We start from the raw sequence: 23,718 nt of genomic DNA on the forward strand, positions 1-23,718 counted from the left end.
ATAACTTTAACATATCATTCTAGTTTGACCAAAATCACTTTACAACAAAATTGACTTTATTCAAGTAATTTCATGCACAGAACCTTTATAGATATCATCAATTCTTCAAAATGGATTCTGACAGGAAAATGTTGTCATCATAATGCAGATTCAAAATTAACTAGCAAAAATGAAACTATTGCTGATGTAAGCAATTCAAGATTGGACATCCAGTGTACTAAAAAAAAAAAAAAAAACATCTGTCTGGGCATCTTCGCCTCAGTGGACCATCAGATGTTTATCTATGATGAAAGATTGATGAAAGTGGCCCTGAAAATTTTTTGGACACACTTCAATATGATACTTTAATGCTACAGCTTTTCTTAGAACTTACTATTTCCGGGACATTTGAGAAATGACTCTTAACCAACTGGTCCTGAAGGGAGGACATAAAGTTTACACAGGTGTCCTAAAAACATGAGTTCATCGAATTAACTATGAACATGTTGCACCAACATTTCACAAGAAAGCTTCCAAACACTTCTTGTATTATAATTTGAAACCTAAAAAAAATATTTTTGTAAAATGACTTGCTTAATCACACTTAGTTTCATATTATGTTATATTCTAAAGACATTCATATATTTTTTTATGTGGCATGAGTGTCTTAATACTTTTTTGAGCTAAAGTATATGGAGGTTTTCAGGCTAATGTAGCTTTATATCCATAGTTAATGTATTTATATGTATATAGTCTGTAGAAGGTGTAGGGCCATAAAATGTTCGTCCAATCATTGCATTCGGTCCGAATGCAACGATACGATGTCATACCTGCCTGTCAACATATGTATTTCCATACCTCCGCGCACCTGCTCTCGCAGACATCACATGTCATCAGCGTGTTTCATGCTATGTAGAGTTGTAGACATACGTCAGTCACAGAGCAGCACAAACAAAACAGCAGCCGCTTTTTACAGTTCCTCCTCAACCAAAACAACCAGCTTATGCTGCTGTAAGCCCGTTTATCGGTCCAATGGGCGGCCTCCAATAATACGGATGAAGGTTTTTGCGCGTTACTGTCTTTTCTTTTACACAACACAACAAGATTAAATGAAATACATTTTCTCATATGTATTACCTCGTTATTTCATCTGACTCCATAAATGGAAAAGGTTTTAATGATATCTGAGCATCATTAAAAGTGAGCGAACGTTTGATTATTCTTTTGAACTTTTTAGGTATATTTTACCCGTTCCATATGTCGCTCAGAGGTCCTCACGTCTTCTGTTTAACGCGGGTCTCACGTACACAAGCTCATCAGTTTTGATCACCAAACAGAGGTAATTGCTATATACCTGAGATCGGTTTACACATTCACGTATAGGAGGTATAGCCTCCATGGAATTGCATACACTTGAATTTAACTTAACGTTTACTTCAGTAGAGGTATGGCCACTATTACAGATATAAGTTGACCAACATTACTTCTCTCATAATAGCTTTGGATTGGCCATGTCGTGGTTTCCCACGTACGCTTATCTAAAGTAACATTAAATTAAAACAAAGGTAATACACACCCAAATTTAGATTGGTCAATTAGCATTTGCTGTTCTAAACAGAAATTCACTTCTTGTCTTTGCAAACTAAGTACACTTGAATTGATGCCAAATATTAGTCGTCACAAATCTGACACAAAACTTGCGGGAACATAAAAATCTGTTTAATCTATTTGGGAAAACAATTTCAGAGTCAGTTGGAATAAAATCAAATTTAACAATTTATTATGTCAGGTAAATGTATCATGCCAATTTCATAATCAGTTCAAAGATCAATATAAAACATCAATATAAAACATCAAATGCTCTGGAATAAAGAGAAAAGATGCGAGCCAGACATCAGAAAATACATGATGCTGAGAGTCTGGGCCACTCTCCGCATCACGGGCTAATTTAAGCTACAAATCGCCACAAGCTTTCTTCAGCATCTCCCTAAATACTCAGACCAAGGAAGAAACCTCTTTTCAGATGTAAACATGAGTTCACAGAGGGAATTTGCATTAATCACCGTCCCAGACTTACTGGGGACAGAGGTTGATTTACATGGAAACATTTGCTAACAATGGGAATTTATATTGAGTTTACTCCTTTGAGAGCAGGATGCCATTTGCCTGGAAGACACACCCTCCTCTGTGTGCGAGATATCTTTAAACTCTTAAATACCTTATTACCTTTTAATACTTCTTTGGGAATGAGACCTTTGTACCAGTCACAATGAGACATTTCAAATGATACCAAACATGTGTAATACTGTATGATAATTATTCACATTAAATCATATAGATTCTTGGGTGAATTTTGGTGATCTCAGCAAAAGAGAAGAGGGAAAGAGATGTAGACTAGGATGATTCTGAGGTGAGACTTGCGTCTCGAATGGTGCACAAGAGTGAGTTCAAATGTTAATTTCCTTTGTTCTCTCAGAGAGTTGCCCTCTCTTCCAGTTTTTCCAGTCTTACACTGTGTTCACACCATAACTACTGTAATTTGGAGGAGATGGAAACCTGTGACGTTATTCTCTGAGCGGTTCGTGACTCGAAATTATGCATTTCTATGTCAACACTATCAACACTGAAATGAATCTGCCGCAGTCAGATGGTACAAGTCAGCGCTCTGTAAGTTGTTTATGTTCATTATTATTGTAATGTTATGTGCTTTGAGACATGATGTAGTTTAACACTGTCTCTTGTCTCGGGACGCTTTGCAGACTCTGCTGTGTGCGTTCATGTGTTATGAAGGAGGCGTGGCTTTGTAGAGTGCTCTTAAGGGAGGGTGGGATCTAATGCTTTCAAAGCTAGCTTGCTATTGCTAGCCACTCCGAAAATTGCCTACCCTACATTTAACTGAAATCATAAAGAGAAATGTTTCATTTGATTTATTAAACTGATTGCCTATGTGATATATAATTTAAAACACATCCCTTTGTTTACGTATTTTTAAAGATTCTTTACTATCAACTAGAAATACTTGTAGGTTTGCTGGTAAATTTATGCTAGTCACTCAACAGGACTGCGTTCCACTTCGCTTTTAAACATGCACTTACAAACTTCCCTTAGCACTTCCCCTTGGGGGAATCCCCGCCGCCATTTTGAAGTGTGTAAGTAGACAAGGGAAGTTTATATGGACAGACCCTCGTTCCCTCGATTTCGACAGAGGGAGCGAGTCTACTCCGATGTACACTTCAAGCAGCTCTATATCCCACAATTCAACTTTTGTGAACAATTGTGACATCAGAGCAGATCGCGCTTAACTGTAGTGTATAATAATTATTTTGAGAATGAATTGCATAATAGTGTATAATATATGAATTATGTTAAGATTTAATCGCATAATACTTGTACCTTTTGTTCACAGTCAAAGTTTATAGGCCTATATTGATTTTATTTTGACTTTTTTTTTTTTTCAACAGCTCATACCTATAGGATTTTATATATTTTCTCCACCAACAACTTATAATGGTGCATAAAACAAATTCATGAGCAAAAAGGGGGTTTCAATAACAAATCAGCTCTATAGTGAATTCCAATTACGCTGCCTTCTGCTATCGGAAATCTCCTACTTCCCACTTCTGAAGGCATGATTATGAGCTAATTGCACTCAAATTTTTACTTGAGTGGGTGTTCATGTCCAATTTTTAACTAGGAAACTAGTATTTACGATAATTCCGATAGCACGTGAAGGCAGCATTAGTGCATTCATTCCATTTAAACATTGCAAGGGTTCCGCCAGTAGTGGGCACTCGTAAGCAATGAAGCACAACCGAGTCCACGAGATGGAGGGAAGTTAGCAAATGAAGGGCATATAAAATTTGGAGTGGAACGCAGCCCAGGTGTAGATACATCGTGAATCGTGATCATTCACGAGACACATGAGAACCAATTGTTTTAAAGATGCGACGCACCTTCACACGGCAAGTTTAAATCTGCACATGCGTGAATACAATTTACACACTGTGGCATTTGCTATGCTTTCCGAACTCTTGGAATATTGCTCAGCATTTGAATAAATTAGCCTATAATATTTTATTTATTAATTATTTTGACAGTCCTTTCCCACATTATTAATACCGGTCTGTGTTCCACAGAATAAATAAAGTCATAGGCCTACGGGCATTTTTATCAACTAACATTAAAAAAAGTTAATAAATGCTGTTAAAAATTATTGCTCATTGTTAGCTTACATAAGTTAATACTTAATTTAAACAAATGAGACCTTATTGTGTTACCATTCCTTTCTGACCTCTCAGCTAACTTAAACATAACCACTTCGACGCACTCGTGCACACGGTGAACTGAACTTGACTTGTTTAAGACCATGCCAAAGTCCACGTGCAGCTCTCTGAGGGGGCGTGGCTCTTCCGCACTGATCACGTGCGTCATGCATGCTGTTTATAACGCCGCAGGGAGAGCTCGTGACTGCTGTGACACCAAACGAAATATTTCATTAATAAGGGCCCCTCAAGTTTGCTATTGTTTAGAATCAAAACACGCCCTCAACATGCAGCTATAAAACCTTGCTTTCCCTGATGGCAAAGGATGTTAAGGCTTTGATCAACTGAGCTCAGACCAACTTAATCTACTGCGCTCTTACACTGATTAAACAAACACAACCAGAGTGACACTAGTTGTTTTAGTCAGTGCACAAGCTGAATGTGTTGGTAAATGCAAGTTTATATAGTAAGAGGTGTAACTTGTGGATATGTGCAATAATTTAATATTAGCACATTATATTTGGGTTATTCCACCAATGCATCATAAATCATATCATAAATCATAAAATAAATATCTTGAATCTTTATTAACCCTTTAATATGCAGGAGAGGAATATAAGAAATACCTTCAAATTAATTTCTTAGACCAAGTCTCACACACACACACACACACACACACACACACACACACACACACACACAGGCCTATTTATATGTCTGTCTCCAGCATCCAGACCCATTTAGAGGTTAAAACACGTATAGTACTTTAGAAATTATAATATAGGCATTTATGCTGTCAAGCCTTGATATGAATGTATAAATCTTACATTAGCTAAAAATGCAATTAACAGTGATGATAAACATTTTTGCATGAATTTACTGTACACAGCTCACAGACAAAAACAGGGCATAAAAATGTATGTTTTCATTAACATAAACTCAAAAACAAAAATAATAATAAGGAAAAATAGAAAGTAAAGAATAGCAAAAAGATGGCATGCAAATTAGAATAGTTTGAAAATTTTTGTGGACACATTTTGATTTTGAGTCTGCATTATTTTACGTCTTAAATATGTGGAGCGGGACTTAAAATTGCTATGTTTTCAATTGTGGATATGAAATTGACAAAGAAATACAATTTATTAAATATTTAGATATTAATATAGAGCAACCAAATGTAATAAGGCAAATGCTGTAATGTAATTTGCTAGTTTTGCCACTATGTAATTAGCTAGTTGTGTGTCTGTGTGTATAATTTATATATATATATATATATATATATATATATATATATATATATATATATATATATATATATATATATATATATATATATAGCCTACTTTTTGGCTCAGCTCATAAACCAAATGTGCAGGGATTATAAAAACGTATATCATAAGATCCTGTCAGAATGTCTTCTGTGCAATAGCGCAAATGTGCCCTTATAAATGTCATATTATGTGTCGCATATCGGAAAATGTGCGACTGTATCATTAGAACATGAGCAAAGACATGAAAGTTCCACTGTTAATAGGTCTCACACACATCCATTCATCGGCTATTGACAGTGTCTCCCTGTTGAGCGGCTGCACCGGAGCTCCTCTCTAGCGCTGCCAGTGGACAATCAAACACACACACCCACCTCTGTCTGTGTACACACTCGCCTGTTCAACATTTCTTACTTCTGCTAGAAAAATACAAAGCTACACCAAACCTCTGAGCTCTGAGTCGCATCGCGGCGCATCGTGATACACCAGCAGCAATAGCTCCAAAAGAAAGCACAACATGGAGTCCCCTCCAGATCCAGCGAGCGACCCGGGCAACGGCGTCTCAGAGCCGGTTACCCCGGTCAGGGAAACCCCGGTAAACCTGGAGACCCTCCGCAAAGCTGAGCACCAAGCCCCGGTGCGCAGGCAGAGCTGCTCCAGCACCAACAGAGGTGAGAGACATTGATTATTTGGAATCGATACGACAATGATTCTCCGTAGTATTGATGAGCAAAAACTTCAAAGTGAATTCATTTCAACTTGAATGGCGCGCGCGCCGCGTAAAAAATGATTCCAGTGCGTTTGTTTCACTGGGAAAGCGCGTGGTGAATTAGAATAAACGGCATTTTTTATGAAATATATCAGAACTGAGATGCTTTTAGAGTTGCCGTTTTTGTAACCGAATGAGCCTGCCATTGTTGGATGTATGACAGCACTGACACTGAAGACTAAAAAAAATAAATAATCAGATTCGTTTATCAACAAAATCTAAATTTGACAGTATGAAAGTTCATTTTGGATTTAAATAATGGTGTAAAATATTCTAAAGATACGTGTAGCTAATGTACATGATAACAAGTCGAACTTATATGGACTAGACTGTTTAAATGAGACTGAGGCAATGGTAGAATTTGACGCGCACTCGCGCAGTGTTTTTATTAGATGCTTGTTTATTTTTTTAAGCGTTATATTTTTATGTTTCATTCATTGGTTGTCAGCATGCCTCTACTTGCCCATTGCACGTTTTCTGATGCTGATCGGAGACACATCAATTTGCATGTATAATATATATATATAAGGCATTTTAACTTCCCGTTATGATTTAATATGTAATTTGAAAGAATCTACGTCTAAATACTTGTGATTTACAGTACAGACAGTAGATTTCTAGCCACTCCCCCTTCAGTGTCTCTATTCAACTCATCCAAGTTCAGTGCAAAATGTATCAGACAAAAAAGTGAACAAGTGACATGACACAGTGTAAAGTAACATTGTGAATCTGTTTTTGGGTTGTTATGTGTCGCGCTGAAGGGTATATTTAGAGGGTGATATGTTGAATGTGGAATGTAAGCTGGTTATGTAACAAGTTTTGCCATAAACAGAGCGGGGGGAAAAAAATCATTCAATATCTGTAATGTCGAAGTCTGTGATTATTGCGTTTTGTACGATTACACTGTGACAAATGTGTGTAGCGATACTTTGCGTAATGTCGGTTTGGTTTCGCTTGGTTTATTAAGCAAAATTTTGATGCAAGTTCTGGATTCGAACTCGGGTCCACTTGCTTTCTAGACGAAAATGTTACCGCTGGACTGTGAAGCGAGTTGAGCGAGGGTTTATTTCCTTATGGATAAATTATTAATGTTTTCGTCTATAAGAAAATTTGCAGAAATGACGTTGCATAGCACAAATGAGTTTGGTGCATGATTGAAATCCTAATGAATCTATAATAAACCATCCGTTCTCTTTTTCTAGCCGTTTAAAAGGACGTTGTTTCACTGTTGTTGCATGGTACTTTCCCAGCTCTGTGCTGTTATGTAATAGCAGTCAGAAGAGGCAGGTATAGGGAGGCTCAGTCCGGATGGGAGTTTTTAGGCAAGTCTGTGCCATTTTATTTTAAAGTAGGAGATTGACTTTGAGACACTCCTAACCTGCTGACCTATATTCACCCCAACCCATTAGAGCAGGACTAAAGTGCATCTGGAAGGGAAAGGCAAAAGAAAGAACGCCTTAGTCCTGTTATGTAACCCTTGTGTGAATGGGCAACGAGAAACAAAGCGTTCAGTGGAACTGTTCTGTTCTGCTGTGTTAGAAATCCACTTTGCTTTCGCAAGACTTGTACAACAAACACACCAAGAGATTCAACAGACCTCGTGTGGTCATGATGTCTGGCCGTTTTACAATGGCGGTTTGTGATTTATGACTAAAATTAAGAGACAATTTGTTGTAGCATATTTTATTATAGCATAATTGATACAGTCATACTTCAAATATGAATGTTGAAGCATTTATGTTAGTTGGATGGAATACAGTTGTGTTCTGATTCATCAAGGACACACAATCACATCATTTTGGTAGTTGTAGTCCTTATTTAGAAACCTTTTAGCAACTTAAAAACTGCATTGAGAACTCGTTTGTTTGAGGTATGGTTCAAATGATAGAAGTTATGTTATTCAAGTAATGTTAACCATACACCTTAACTGACTCAATTGACTTGAATCCATCATTTTAAATCCATAGGACATTTCAGAGGGACTCAAAAATGCTAATTTACAATAAACTATTGATAATGCTTGTCTGTTAGAGTGGCAAAAAAGTTTCGAAAAGTTGATACCCAGATGTTAGTTCATATTATGAATAGTAATAATATTTTATTATTATTGATCATTCATAATTGACTATTATTGATTAATATATGAAGGTCAACATTTCTAATTATTAATATTTTATAATAATTGTATTTTTTTCCAAATTTTTTTGCAGTTTTTTTCAGCACCATAGGGCTAGATGATTGACATAAAAAAAATTACACTGTAAAAAAATGATATGATCAATAAGTTATGACGTTTTTACATTGCTTTAACTTATCTAAATAGGTTTTTTTTTAAAGCCAGTTTAATGTCATTTAAGTCGAAAGGACTTTTTAAGGTAGCAAATTGCGTAATTTCAATGAAACACGAGATCCAACATTCAAAAAATGTACTAAACATTAAAAAAAAAATGACTTGGTGACATTCAAAAGTGTACACGTGACAAGTGTGATAACTTTTTATATTTTATCTTGGACTTTTGGCATCAAGTTTCATTGAACGTGATTTTTTTTTTTCTGATTAATTGTGCAGCCCCAATACACACTGTAAGAGACAGACAGGAAATGTTGCAACAATACATTTTCATACATGCTGATTTGTTATAAAAGCTTATTGTGTCCTTGGACCATGCATTTGTTTTGGACTATACGTAAATATCAATGTCACACTTGTTTCAGCAGCTGTTACTGTTAATCATATTTTGTCTGCTTACACACTTAAGATTGCGGTTTAGTGAGATCTTATAATTGCGCACAGTAGGACGCCACATGCCAAACTGGTTATTATTAGTTAACCACAAGCAGTTTGTGGTTTTGCTTGTGGTGTGTAAGTAAGTTTATTTGGCTTTCGCTGCATTGGCTGTGATTGTGGGTTTCGGAGGCGATCTCAGCGCAGGGATGAATTAACCACTTTTCCGCGGATCTATGAAATGAAGCAAACCACATTGCTTTGATCTGAAGTGAAAAGGGAATATGACTGAGGCTTTTGGTAGATTCAGGATGAACGGTTCAATTTCTGATGAAAATATAGTAACTCTGTTTCCGTTAATTGAAGCTTGCCTTTATGAATTCAGTTCGGTTAGTGTTATTAGATTATTCAAGTTCAAACATTTTCTACCCCTTTTATTAAGAAAGGATATAATACATTTTGAGGAAAGACAACCGTAATCCGCACTTTGCTTGGTTTTATGGACAGATTTATATATTTTGGTACCTTTTTGCTTGTGAGACTTGTTAATATGTTTGTAATGTTGACCTAAATGTCACCCAATAGACTTATTTTTATACAAATAATATCAGCATGTTGAAACTTATGGACAGAAAATCTCAGGAAAGAAGTTAGTCCACACCCGTTGTGTTTCTCTTTCAGTAACTTTTTTATTTTGCCTGTATTATATTTATTATAATTAATATTGTTTAAGTGGCCTGTTTGATAATTGATTAATTGCCTGAATGTGGTTATAAATAGTATTACATTACAGCGACTCATATGGGCTTATTTTAATTACAAATGTTATTATTAGCTATATTATAAACGATTCCTAAAAAATAATGTATTCGGCTTATACTGTAAGTGACTTGAACAAAACAGAATTGAAACATTAATTGCAATGATCTGTATAACAATTAATCGTCAGCACAAAATTGTGCTGGTCTAGTGGTGCATTACACGACACTGTTTTCAACAAAAAATTGAAATTTTTTATGCGTTTTTGGCCGTTTATTTACACGACAGCTGTATTTTGGGGGCCTGAAAAAACAAACTTTTGAAAACGGGTTTCAAATTGCACGTTTTTAAAAACGATACCGTTATCGTCTCTGTGTAAACTACAAAAATGCGAATTTGTGAAAACGGTGACTTTATGCACATGCATGTTATGTGTTCAGTCTCTAGGCGCATAATGTTTCTTTACAAAGTGACATCGCCACCTACTGGCTTGGCAGCGTAATACAGCGTTTTTAGTCGTTTTTCGCGGATCTGTGTAAACGGGGATCGTACGTGTTGTCGTCTGTATGTGAAAAACGCTAAGAAAAAATATTTATTTATTTTTAACTTAAGGAATTGAATCTACATTGATATTCAGATCAGATATATATTTGTCTAGGTTTATTGCACACATCTAAAATTATCCAATAAAAAAGTAAACGATCAGACGTTGTGGCTTAGTTTTTTTGCGCCAAACATCTAAAGTATTCTGCAAATTATAATGTGCTGTTCAGACGGTACACTTCGCTTTGTCTACAGAAACCAACATCTGGATGTGAAGACATTTAGGAAGGAACTAATTTTCCCTTTTCATTTGTTTTACACAATGCCCACACTTGGCCTTTGACACAACAATTCCGACTTCATTTTTGCTTGATATTATTCTTTTTACCTGTGCTTGTCCACATCCACAAAAGAACTCATAACATTTGACCTTGCAGGAATTGAAAGGCAAAGCTGAAGAGCGGCACGTGATGCTTTAACCCTGAGTGTTGACACTTCACGTCTCATTTAAGAGGAGCCAATTGATGGCGGGTCAGATGAGCAAGCACACAAATGCTTAAATCTTTTAGAGAGGGTGTTATGACATCTTTAATGGTCAGTTTTTATCTGCTATAGGTTCAAGTATGTGTATTGTAGCTTTAGGGCAAGGTCTTTTGCTTCCAGTTTACTTGTATAATCTCACGTGTAAGTGAAATTGGTTATTTAATGTAAAAAAGTGTTAGGACTTGGTTTTATCAATTGGGTATTGATTGAATTGTGTGTCTTAAAGGGATAGTTCAGCCAAAAATGAAAATTATCCCATAAATTTACTCACCCTCAAGCCATCCTAGGTGTATATGACTTTTTTCTTTCAGCCAATCGGAGATATGTTAAAAAATACCCTGGCTCTTCCAAGCTTTGTAATGGGAGCGAATAGTAACTGAGATTTTGAAGCCCAAAAAAGTGCATCCATCCATCATAAAAGTAATCCACATGGCTCCAGGGGGTTAATAAAGGCCTTCTGAAGCAAAGCGATGCGTTTTTGTAAGAAAAATACTCTTTTCAACATTGATAATAATAATAAATGTTTCTTGAGCAGCAAATCAGCATATTAGAATGATTTCTGAAGGATAATGTGACACTGAAGACTGGAGTAATGATGCTGAAAATTCAGCTTTGCCATCACAGGAATAAATTACATTTGAAAATATATTCAAATAGAAAACAGCTCTTTTAAACTGTATTCTGACCCTAAACTTGTGAAGGGTAGTATTCGTATTATACTCTGTTTTGGATGAGCTTTTAAGATTTTGGAAGAACTAATTCTTCGATCATTCTAGTTGGAGTAACTCCAAACAAAGGTTTGATTTCCAACCTTTTAGTGCACACTTCCATAATTACACACGTGTGCAATGCGCACAAATCAGGGGCTTTACATCAATCAGGTTGAGTAGATTTGCAGTGTCGTGAGCTTGTTTTAATGGGCTCTTTCCTGTTAACTCTCAGGCACGCTCGCCGCTTGTTTAGACTCAGGCTTGTTCGTGTTGCAGATGCACATGTGCGGAGCAGCGCCTTAACTTAATTTCTCCTTTATTGGAAGACAGCGGAATGACTGTGGGGTCTGCCATCTGTGAAGGACTAGCCTATAATTACTTATTAGTTGGCATGGCAGACAACAATATTTTGCTTGCTCCCAGCCTCGGTGTCAGAGTGTGATGGTGAAATCTGTCACCTGGCGGTGTGCTGATTGACTCCTTCCAGCAGGGGGGATTTTTTAGCGGCTGAATGAGCCAAGCTGAGACCCTTTATTCAAACCCTGCTATTAGCCTAACAGATAGCGTTTAACGTCGCATCTCCCAATGTGCTCGAGCTTAAAGATGGGGTAGGCAATTTGTTTTTCATAAACACTTTTTGTTAACTCTCTTCATCTGATAGCAATCAATAATATGTCTTTCCATACCTCCGCCTGTCAACATATGTGTTTCCATACCTCCGCGCGCCTGCTCAATGAGGCTATGTAGAGTTGTAGACAGACGTCAGTCACAGAGCAGCACAAACGAAACAGCAGCCACCTTTTACAGTTCCTCCTGAACCAAAACAATGAGCTTATGCTGCCTTCACACCATGTTGTAACCTTAATTTAGAGAGGTGAACCCCGATCATAGCTGTTCATGTCATCAGACTCGGATTTATGCGTTTCAGTGTCAACACCATCAACGCTGAAATGAATCTGCAGCAGTCAACTAGAGGTACAACTAGAGCTCTGTAAGTTGTTTACGCTCATTATTATTGTAATGTTATGTGCTTTGAGGTAGTTTAATACCATCTCTTGTCCCTTGATGCTTTGCAGACTCTGCTTTGTGCTTGTGTTTTGAAGGAGGCGTAGTTTTGTAGAGCGCTCTCAAGGGAGGGTGGGATCTTATGCTTTCAAAGCTAGCTCGGTATTGCTAGCCTCTCCAAAATTTGCTACTCTGCCTTTAACCTGTGCAGTTTAACACATTCAACATTATACCACCCTGTCTATTTTTTAATGGAATGGATCACCCAGAAAGAATGAATGCCCCAAATGTTTTTTTTATGCTTTAAAAAATAAAATAAATAAAGGCAGCCAAATATGTCCATGTATTTTTTTTTTTATTATGCCGTGACAAAGTGTGACAATTAGAAAAGTGATGTTTTCAAAATTAAATAATTGGCTATTGTCAAAGGAAATTATTTCACTAATGCAATTTTATTAAAATATTTTCACAAAATGTTTACTTCAAGTTGACAGTTCAATTAAGTTATTATTTTAATATTCAGTTATTATTTTAATAACGTACTGGTCACTCTTTTTATGCTATTACAAATAATGGGTACTGGAAAATTCTAGTTTTAAAAGAATGTAAGAGAATCATAAAAGTAGTTAAATAACTTGAAATATAACACATGGGTCAACTATTTCTTAAGATAAGAAATATGTTTCTTACATATTTAAGAAATTAAATATGCATTGTAACATAATTTGTTATTATAGTTAAGCACATTTCCCCCCAAAATGTTCATTACCATAATGCATTGGTACATAAAGTGTTTTTAGAGAAAAACATAAAGAAATGACAATGATAAATATTTACGGTTTGAATAAATATTTTTTTCGGCATGATGGTATTTTGTTTTTTTTTTGGTAATGAGAATTTTTAACAGTAAATATTTTTCAAAAACAGTGTGTCAAATATGTTAACTTATATGTTAACTTATATGTTATCTTATAATATGTTTCTTGAACATGTTAACTTTGACAGACATAATAAATATGTAATTTTGTAAATTATGTAAAATGTTGCATTAATTTTTCTCAAGCTTTCTGTGCATCTCCTTGGGGATACCTGAGGGTCCCTGGACTATTTAAAAAAAAAAAAAATAATAATTTGTAAAAAAAATAAATTTAAATTAATTTGTACACATTTTTTTTACTATCATAAGAAAAAGAGTGGCCAGTATATAATTTTTTTTTTTTTTTTTTTTTTTTTTTTTTAAATATTGGTATAGTCGCACAGAAGAGTGAGGAAACAATGGCGGATTTTTCACTTTTGCATGAACTATTCCGCTTACTTCTGGCTACAGATATGCAGTTACATGCTGATTTTAATGGAGCACACACCTCTTAATGGTAGTCTGGCAGTTCCAGTTGTTTTTGTTGGCTGGTCAGCAATATGCTGCTGGAAACCCCAGCGTGGTACGGGCTCCAGTCACCGGCCCCAGTCTGAGGACTTTTAACGTTGCAGCCAGCGATATTTTACTCTGAGGGTTGTGGGCAGGAGCGGTGGCGTATGTTTACCCAGCGATGACAGAAGACGGATGGGCCGTGGAGGAGTGGAGGACTCTAAACAAGGTTTCTGTAGGAAAAAGCTCTCCTGAAGCCCAGAGCTGGTGTGTGCAGCTTTATCTGACAGCCATGCTTTCAGGAACCTGTGACATTCTCAAATAGCAGGGATTAGGACTTTCCTTGTGCTTGAACAGGCTTGTAGAGGAAGTCGCCCTTCTGTGCTTATCTGGAAGCAGTTGCGTCCCTAAATCTTGATCTGAAGTAAGGAAAAGGGTTACAAAGCTTTGGGTCTCTCACAAATGTACTTTTTGTTATAACTTATAACCCATATAAGTTTGGAACATGTATTCCACAATTACTGGCACCCCTACAAATTCTAATGAGTAAAATTCTAACTGTAGTATATTCCCGTTCATATGCTGAGTTTTTAAGTTCACCTTAGTGATAAGTCATGACTTCCTGTTTCACTGGGATGTGAAGTGACACACAGGCCAAATTCCTATAGTCATCCATATAAAGACCTGAGAATACAGTAATTATGTGTGACTAAAGGTTGTTAAACTGCACAAATCATGAAATGGCTAAAAGATAATAGTTTAATTGTTGGAATTCTCATTTCCACTATCTGTACAATAATTAAAAAGTTGGAGATTTTAACAATCTACCTGGAAGAGGACGTGTGTCTACATCCTGTCATGCACTGAGGAGGATGGTTTGAGTCGCCAAACAAACTGAAAGAATCAAAGTTGGAGAATTGCAGATGTTAGCTGGGTCTCAAAACTATGACAAGACCTCACAACCTGTAAAAAAGAAAGAAAAAGTTGCTGCCTTAAATTTTTAAGTACAGTCAACTTGGATATTTAAGTCATTTCAACTTAAATCACATTAAACTGACTTATAACTGAGTATATATATCTTGTATAACATAAAAAAGTTGAAAATGACTTAAATTATTTTAATGAGTTAAAGCAATGTAAAAAACATATGTTGTCATAATTTTGATAATATATATATATATATATTTTTTTTACAGTGCACAAGTTGTTTGGGAAGTTTGCAATAAAAAGCTTTTGGTGACATCAGACAGCAATGTCATGCACCTACAGTTTGCCAGAACTTTCCGTGAGACTGGGTTTTAATGGTCAGAAATGGCCAAAATAAAGCTTTTTGGAAAAAACACCAGAGGTGGGTGTGGCATAGACTGAAACGGCCTTGGAGAAAAGTTCCTTTAATCTTTAATGCTGTTGCGGGCTAATTTCCTTCCAAAGACTCTGGACAACTTGTTAGGATACTCGGTATCATAAACTCCATCAAGTACCAGCAGATATCAAATAAACACCTGACTGACCCCGTCAGGAAGCTTAAACTGGGCCGTGGTTGCATCTTCTAACATGAAAATGATGCAAAGTGAAGGTTTTGCCATGGACATATAGCAGTCCTCTGACCCAAATCCCATAAAAAACCTCCACAGCATGGACCTCTGAATCTGATGGATCTGGAGAGATTCTGTATGGAGGAATGGCTTCAGATCTCTTGCCATATGTTTATCAACCTTATTACGCATTATAGGAGAAGATCCAGAGCTGTTATCTTGGCAAAGGGAGGTTGCACAAGCTATTAAATGAAGGGGTGCCAATAATTGTGGAATACATATATTTCAGGAAAATTTGACTTTAATTAAAGGATTAGATTTTTGTGAATATTTTGAATGAAAGACACACAAAACACATTTTCACCGCCAGTTTTGCTCATATTTACCAAGGGTGCCAATATTTTTGGAGCCCACTTTACATACAGAATGTGCTTAACTATCATGTTATCTCACAGTGCAAAATATCGTCAAGTAATAATTCTCATAATTTATAATGTTACATTTGAATGAGTTTGTCACGCAAAGTTATTCAGTAACTTTTATGATTCTATTACATCCTTTTAAAACTTGAATTTTCCTGTACCCAATATTCGTAAAAGCATAAAAAGTACATTATTAAAATAATAACTGAATTGAAGTTTCAACAAAGTAGTGCTGTCAAATCGATGAATTGCTTACATAAGTTTTTGTTTACATAATGTTTGTGAGTATATGTATATTATTATATTTATATATATCACACACGCACACATATTTATACATGTGTGTATATGTATACACCCCCCCCCACACACACACACATATATATATATATATATATATATATATAAATATACACAATATCTAAACAAAAACTTTTATGTTAGATGTGATCAATCGATTTGACAGCACTAAAACAAAGTAAATGTTTTGTGATAAAGTTAATAAAATGATATTAGTGACATAATAATAACAATTGTAAAATAAATTACGATGATAAATACTTACAATTTGAATAAATACGTTTTGGCATCACAGTATTTTTATTATAGCAATGAGAAAGTAGTGGAAAATCCATTTAAATTGTCATTAAAATAATGTAACAATGAAAGCTCTTAATATAAGCTTTATGCTAAATTTGGCATTTCATTTTTTGTTTTATAGGGTCAAATTTGACCCAGCCATTTCTTGAGATTTCTAAGAGCCCTCCAGAAAAATTGACTAGTCATCAGCTGAAAAGACCAACTTGGTCGAGCAAAACCAAGTTGTGTTGTGATGCCAGGCGAATGCCATGGCCGACGTCCTGGAGTGAAGACCCAAGTGAAGATCACTGTTTGGCAGCCTTCCTCCTGACATAATGATGCCTCCTCCCCCCTTCTTGTTTTTGATCATCAGAGGTGTGATGTATCACACCATGGTGTGGTTTAAGGTGGGTGTTATTACAATGTGTTTGCTCAAAGGTTAAGCTGTTTCATTTGACGTATTTCGTGTGTGATCGACCATAAACAATCAGTTAACTCAGTTAGCGCCTTTCCTCTAAAGAGACGTCAGATTCTCGCTAAGTGCTGAACTGGTTTAAAAGACTGATCACTGATGTGGTTTATATTAGATAAACAGGGCAGAACAACACGTTGAAGCTGGGAACAATCAATATCCCTTAGAAGCCCTGAAATCCGTCTCAGCATTTCCACATGAAATTATTGCTGTACAAAACAACTCAAAGTCCATGGAGCCTGTCTAGTCATTACAAAATCACCTTTGGAGTGAAGATATCATAAATCCATTGATATCATGAGATGCTTTCAATTGTAGTGTCATGTCTAAAATTAAAGAAGTAGAACTGACGTTCTTTTTATAAAATGCTGTTGAGGTGAATACTATGATCTAGAGTTAGTGCTTGGCTTTCTGCTCTCTGTAACACAAGTTTCATCTTTGATCCTGCTTTTGGGCTTCAGGCAATGGACCTTGTGCTTGAAACACAAGACAAAGTAGTTTCTGTGTAATTTGTTCATAAAACTTTGTATAAATTGCTTTATTTAAATGATTGTGACTGCTACGTAAGATTACGTTTTATGTGTAGTTTTACTTATATTGATTGACAATTGCGTAAAATTAGTTTTATGAATGTTTAGGTTGTGAAATTGACAATTTACGTAAAAATGCTGCATGAATCTTGCATAAATTACTATGGGATTGATTGTGACTGATACATAAGGCAAGTTTTATGAATATTTTTAAGTTGGCAATTGCGTAAAAATAGTTTTATGAATGTTTAGATTATTAAACTGACAATTTACGTAAAAGTGCTTTACGAATCTTGTATAAATTGCTATTTAATTGATTGTGACTGCTACATAAGGCAGGTTTTATGAATAGTTTTATTTAAATTGACTGACAATTGTGTAAAAATATTTTTATGAATGATTAGGTTGAGAAATTGACAATTTACGTAAAAGTGCTTTACGAATCTTGCATAAATTGCTATTGAATTGATTGTGACTGCTTCATAAGGCAAGTTTTATAAATAGTTTTACTTAAATTGATTGACAGTTGCGTAAAAATAGTTTATGAATGTTTTAGTTGTTGAATTGATTGACAAATTACGTAAAAGTGCTTTTACGAATCTTGCATAAATACTATTGAATTGATTGTGACTGATACATAAAGAAAGTTTTATGAATAGTTTTACTTTGAAAGTTGCGTAAAAATAGTTTTATGAATGTTTTAGTTGTTGAATTGATTGTATCAATTTATGTACGAATGGTTTTATCAATGGTTCTACACATTGAATTTATTCAGTTTTCTAAATATTTGATTGACTGATTGATAATTTGTTTCATTGACTGAACAATTTACATAAGAATGTTTTAATTGTTTAATTAACAATTCCATATAAATAGGTGTATGAGTGGCTTCAGTTGTTGAATTGTGATTTACATAAAAATGGTTTGATGAACGTTTGCACTCTGAATTGATTTGAACAATTTACGTAAGAATAGTTTTACGAATGGTTTTAGTCGCTAAATTCATTGCCGATTTACAAATGGTTTTACGTTTTAGTCATACTAAAATTAATTGTGACAGTTTATGTAAGAATGGTTTAAAACATCGTGGTTTAATGATTAAAACAAGATGTTTTGATTCACTTAAATTCGTTTTGCCAGTGTTTCATAAATGAGGCCCAATGGTTATTTTATGACTGAATGCATCAATGACAAAATCACACCATAAAGGACAATAATACTTAGGATCGAACCAAACATCCACTGTGAATTTGTCATCTACTCAGTGGCAATAGCTGGAAAACCTTTTCAGTTTTCGCTGAAATTTGTTGCCTTTGAAAAGACCTTGCTTTTCAGGAAACTAGGTCTTGAAAAGTTTTTCGAAAGGTTTCTTGCGCCATTTGCAAACATTTTGGCAAGCGTTTCAAAATATCTACCACCCAAGGTAGCTTAACTCTTACTTCTAGTAAACTTCAAATGCAGTTTAAAAATCATAAGAAGTGTCCCACATCTCCTATATTGATATTTCATGGATAATTAATGGTATCCAAATTAGACAAGGTTTACCCTCTTTGAACTAAATTGAAAGTTTTGCTCAGATGGGAGAGCTTATTTTGGAGTTGAAGCCACCAGTGGCCAAACTGGGGCTGGCAAATATGCCCCTCAGCTGGTGACAAGAACCAGATTTTGATGCAACATCTCCAGCGGCGGGGGACATCTCAGATCTACGTCCCATTTACAGAAGTTCTGTATCTGAGATAGACAGTTTAAATAGTAATGAATTAATGCGCTCCAGATGCATTATGGGAAGCCTTTAAAGAGGTCTAAATTTACTGTTGTGGGGCGGGGCTGTGACCTAACTAGGGCTGTGGTGTAGTGGGGGCCGTGACGCTGAGGTGCAAGACCTGGAAATGGTCTTTCCTTTGGGTCCTCACAGGAGACATGGGGGTGACCAAGGTTGAAAGGATTTCTCAGTGGAATTTCCATAAGCCAAAACAACTCTTGATAACGAATGCAAAATGCTGCAGTCTGTTTTAATGTCAAATTAGTGCTATCAATTAACTTGAAAGCACCCAGAATGAAGAAGATGGTCAATCTCATCATAGAAAATGCATAGAGATTGTATTCGTTTGTGAAATCTGACTAATTTGTATGGATTTCAACGATCGCTAGCTGTCGTAAAGAGCAAAGACTATTATCTAGCAATTGACAGAGCTTCTGTGCATTTGAAACATTTAATTCAATGTCTTGCTTTTTTCCGCTGTCCTCACTTTGGCTGTGTCTGTTAATGGATAGTGTTGTTAAACAATAGTCAAAAAGCTAGGCATTGGTTCTGCATTTGATCTGACGCTGTTTTCATATGTAATCTCTTTTTCCCGTGTTGAATATCCTTTTTCGCTCGGATAAATGTCACATTGCGGAAGTACATGGGTTGTGGATGGACTTTACCACATTGACAACGCAAAGTACACTGAAAAAAAAAAAAAAAGTTTAGAAATAGGTTGGAAAGTTTCCAGAAAGTTTCCAGAATTTTTGGAAACTTTCAGAAAATTTTCGAAAACTGTGTCTGGAATTTTTCAGCCCCTTTGCAACCCTATTTAGAAATAATTTCCAGTCAGAAATTTCTTGTAAATTTCACAAACAATTACATTAAATGGCAAGTAACACATTGAATTAATCTAATTTGTTTTGTAAAGTGTACTCCAATATTCTTTGTTTTAAAAAAATATATGAATTTTTTTCAGGGTACAATACAAATTTTTTTTGGCAACAGTAAGATCCCATTACTTAATGTACCATGAGTAATACATTTGTTACAGTATTTATTATTTTTTAGCGCAATTTTCCTACGGACAAAATTGCGATTGTTAACTCATGATTTCTGTTCTGTCTGTGCGCACCAATCTTGCACTTCTATCTCCTCCTCAACCAGACCACCTAGAGACTTCGGGTTTTCGGCATTATGTTAAGGAAGGTCTAATCTCGGAACGCACACAAAAAAAAAAAAAAAAAAAAAAAAACATAAAAAGATTTACTATCTCTTAGTGTTGTGATCCCATGACGTCAGAAAATTGCGCTAAAACACTCACTGAGTTTTTATTACTTGTTTCTTAACATTAGTTAATAATAATAGAACTGTTCATTGTTAGTTCATATTAGGGTCCATTTAAATAATATTAACAGTTACAGCATTTGATTTTAATTATGTATTAGTAAATGTTGAAATCAAGATTAATAAATGCTATTTTTCATTGTTAGTTCATAGTATTAGTAAATGAAACCTTATTGTAAAGTGTTACCAAAATTATTTAGCCTAGTAGTTTTTAATTTAGCCTCATTACTTTTTAGTTAAAAAAATCCCTAAAACAACAATGCAATATATATTAAGACTTGCTTTTATAGATTGCATTTAATTTAATTTCTTAATGTTTTAATTTTTTTATTTTTGTTTTAATTTAAGATGCATTATTTAAGACCAAGCTTAATATCATATGTACTGTTGTTTCTCTATTAAATTGATCTTGCTTTAAGTATTTTTTTTTTATTTGTGTGTGTAGAATTGTAATTTGTCCAATAACTTGGAAAGAAATGTAAAAATGAAGAGGAAAATATCATGGAAAGTGAATAGTTTCTCAATTTCTCTTTGTTTTTGTCTTGTAGCAGCTACGTTTAGAGGTTTAGGACTTTCAGGATGGTCTTAGCCGAAAGTTTAAATGAGCCGAATTCTGCAAAATATTTTTGTTTCCATTCATTTACTCTTTTGTAATGGACACAGATGTTGTGTAATGTTGTCTGCTTTTCGTCTTTAAACGTTCCCTCACAAGATGTGTCTACCATGCTCATAAAAACAAGTATGGAGAGACAGGAGGGACAGTAGGCCATTTCCTGAACTTGGCTTGACGTTTTTGTATCTGCCATGAATCCCGAGTCATTGAAGTCAAACGTCTGGCTTGTAACTCATATTTATGCGTCTTACTTTATTTTATTATTTTTTTATGGTAGGCCTATCTCATTGTCTCATGAATTACGCAAACACCTATTCTTCACTCACTTGTAACAAATTTAATTTTTAGGTCTTACAGCCCCAGACGTGTTTCATGCATGTAATTTTCATTTATTCAGCCATTTCGGCGAATAATTGATTTTGACTCGTTTTAACACGCGTTCAGATGACTAAGTTAAGTGACTGTTCATCCTCCTCGTGTTAAAACAATTTCGGGTCCCCTAACAAATAAAAATCAGGCTGATCAAAAAGATAAGCTGTGTTTTGAATTAGTGTCACTCAATGTACTTAATTATTCATATATGATTAAGAAGCGGCGCCTAATCCAGTAAATAGAGTTAAAAAGAGACAGAAATTCTGTCCCTTCAGGTGCGGCAAGCTCTTAATCAAATTATCCTCACATCCGGGCATGTCGTATTCTTCAAACACCCCCGGTGACTTCTCAATGCAGATTATAATCAGCTCCTATTTTCAATCTTTGATTAAAATCGTGCAGGCTTGGACAGACTCGACTCTTCCTGTGATGATTCAGCCAGCTAATTATTAATATCAGAGACCCACTCTCGTTTTTTCTTTACCCCCCTCCCCCCCACACACAAATTATAGTGAACCAGTGGACCAGAGTGGTTAAACAATGCCCATAACTATTAATCATGTTGAGTCGCATTGGATGTGAATCCATTAGTTCATTCTTATTTAAATGTCTTACAGCGGTTGGGAGGGGACAAGGTTTCGCCGAGGACTCGGTTTGTCCTTCCTGACCTTCAACTTAACTCTCTCAGGCAGAGATTTCATCATTTATTCTACCATTTATCCTTTTAGTTACTTGTTAAATTGTTAAATTAAGGCATGTTCACTCCTTAATTTGAAGTATTAAAGGGATAGTTCACCCAAACATGAAGATTATGTCATCATTTACACACCCTCAAGTTGTTTCAAACCTGTATGAGTTTCTTTCTTCTGCTGAACACAAAAGAAAATATTCTGAAGAATATGGGCCACCAAACAGTTGACGGGCCCTATTGACTTCCATGGCATCAACTGCTCGGTTACAAACTTTCTTCAAAATATCTTCTTTTGTGTTCAGCAGAAGAAAGAAACTCATACAGGTTTGGAACAACTTGAGGGTGAGTAAATGATGGGTAAATGAATGATTTTTAGGTGAACTGACACTTTAAGGGTTGTCATAATTCCAAAATTTCAGCGATCAATAACAGAAATTTCACAATCCTTGATACCAATTTTGATACAGGAAAAGTATGATATTGAAACTACTATATATATATATATATATATATATATATATATATATTAGGGCTGGGGGAATTAGCACGTTAATCTTTGCGATTAATTTGAGATGTTTAACGCGTTTAAAAAAAAAAAAGAAGCAATTAACGCAGCACTTTTTTTTTTTTTTTTTTGCCTCGTTTTAATGACTTTCTGTTGCGGCTGCTATTGCGAGTGTACCAAACCAAGTCACCCTGTCATGATGGAGAAGTACAAGGATGGAGTTTTAGGAGGAATGTTTGCATTTAAAAAGTTGCCTGATGGCGCGTTTGACAAAACAAAGATGTTGTGTACAATTTTTTTGAGATTGTTGTCATTGTTGTTACGTCAGTGTTGCTCTGATTTCAATAAAATGTAGTTCATTTGCAGCAACTTTTAATATTACTTGCATATCACAATAACACCGCACAGCTTAACATAGGCAATCTTCCACATGATTGAGCTACCTCTAAATATAATTTTTTTGTCAACATTTTTGCATATTTCTAATTTTGAAGTTAAAAGGAACAGTTTAAGTGGTTAAGACACTAACATTTTGCAAAAAAAAAAAAAATTGGACTTGATAAGGACCACCCTAATATATATATATATATATATATATATATATATATATACATACATACATACATACATATACATATATGTGTGTGTGTGTGTATATATATATATATATATATATATATATATATATATATATATATATATATACACACACACACACACACACACACACATATATATATATATATATATATATATATATATATATATATATATATATATATATATATATATATATATATATATATGTGTGTGTGTGTATATATATATGTATATATGTGTATATTAAAGAATATTAAAGATTATTATATTAAAGAATTGTATTTTTATTAACTAACATTAACGGTTAATAAATGCTGTAAAAATATATTGCTAATTGTTAGCTCGTTAGTTAATGCATTGAGACCTATTTTTTACAGTC

At 34.9% G+C, this 23,718-nt stretch overlaps 1 protein-coding gene across 1 annotated transcript in view; it reads left to right on the forward strand.

The window, feature by feature from the left end:
- The first annotated feature begins 5,835 nt into the window (after positions 1–5,835).
- roraa (RAR-related orphan receptor A, paralog a) overlaps positions 5,836–23,718 on the forward strand; it is a 285,244-nt gene continuing 267,361 nt past the window's right edge. Inside the window, exon 1 of the mRNA XM_079858788.1 lies at positions 5,836–6,180. Within this exon, the coding sequence (XP_079714914.1) occupies positions 6,027–6,180 (154 nt within the window). The 5' untranslated portion in view covers positions 5,836–6,026. The remainder of the gene's footprint in view (positions 6,181–23,718) is intronic.

The sequence above is a fragment of the Squalius cephalus genome (genome assembly GCF_949319135.1).
Source record: "Squalius cephalus genome assembly, chromosome: 23".
Classification (NCBI taxonomy): Eukaryota; Metazoa; Chordata; class Actinopteri; order Cypriniformes; family Leuciscidae; genus Squalius; species Squalius cephalus.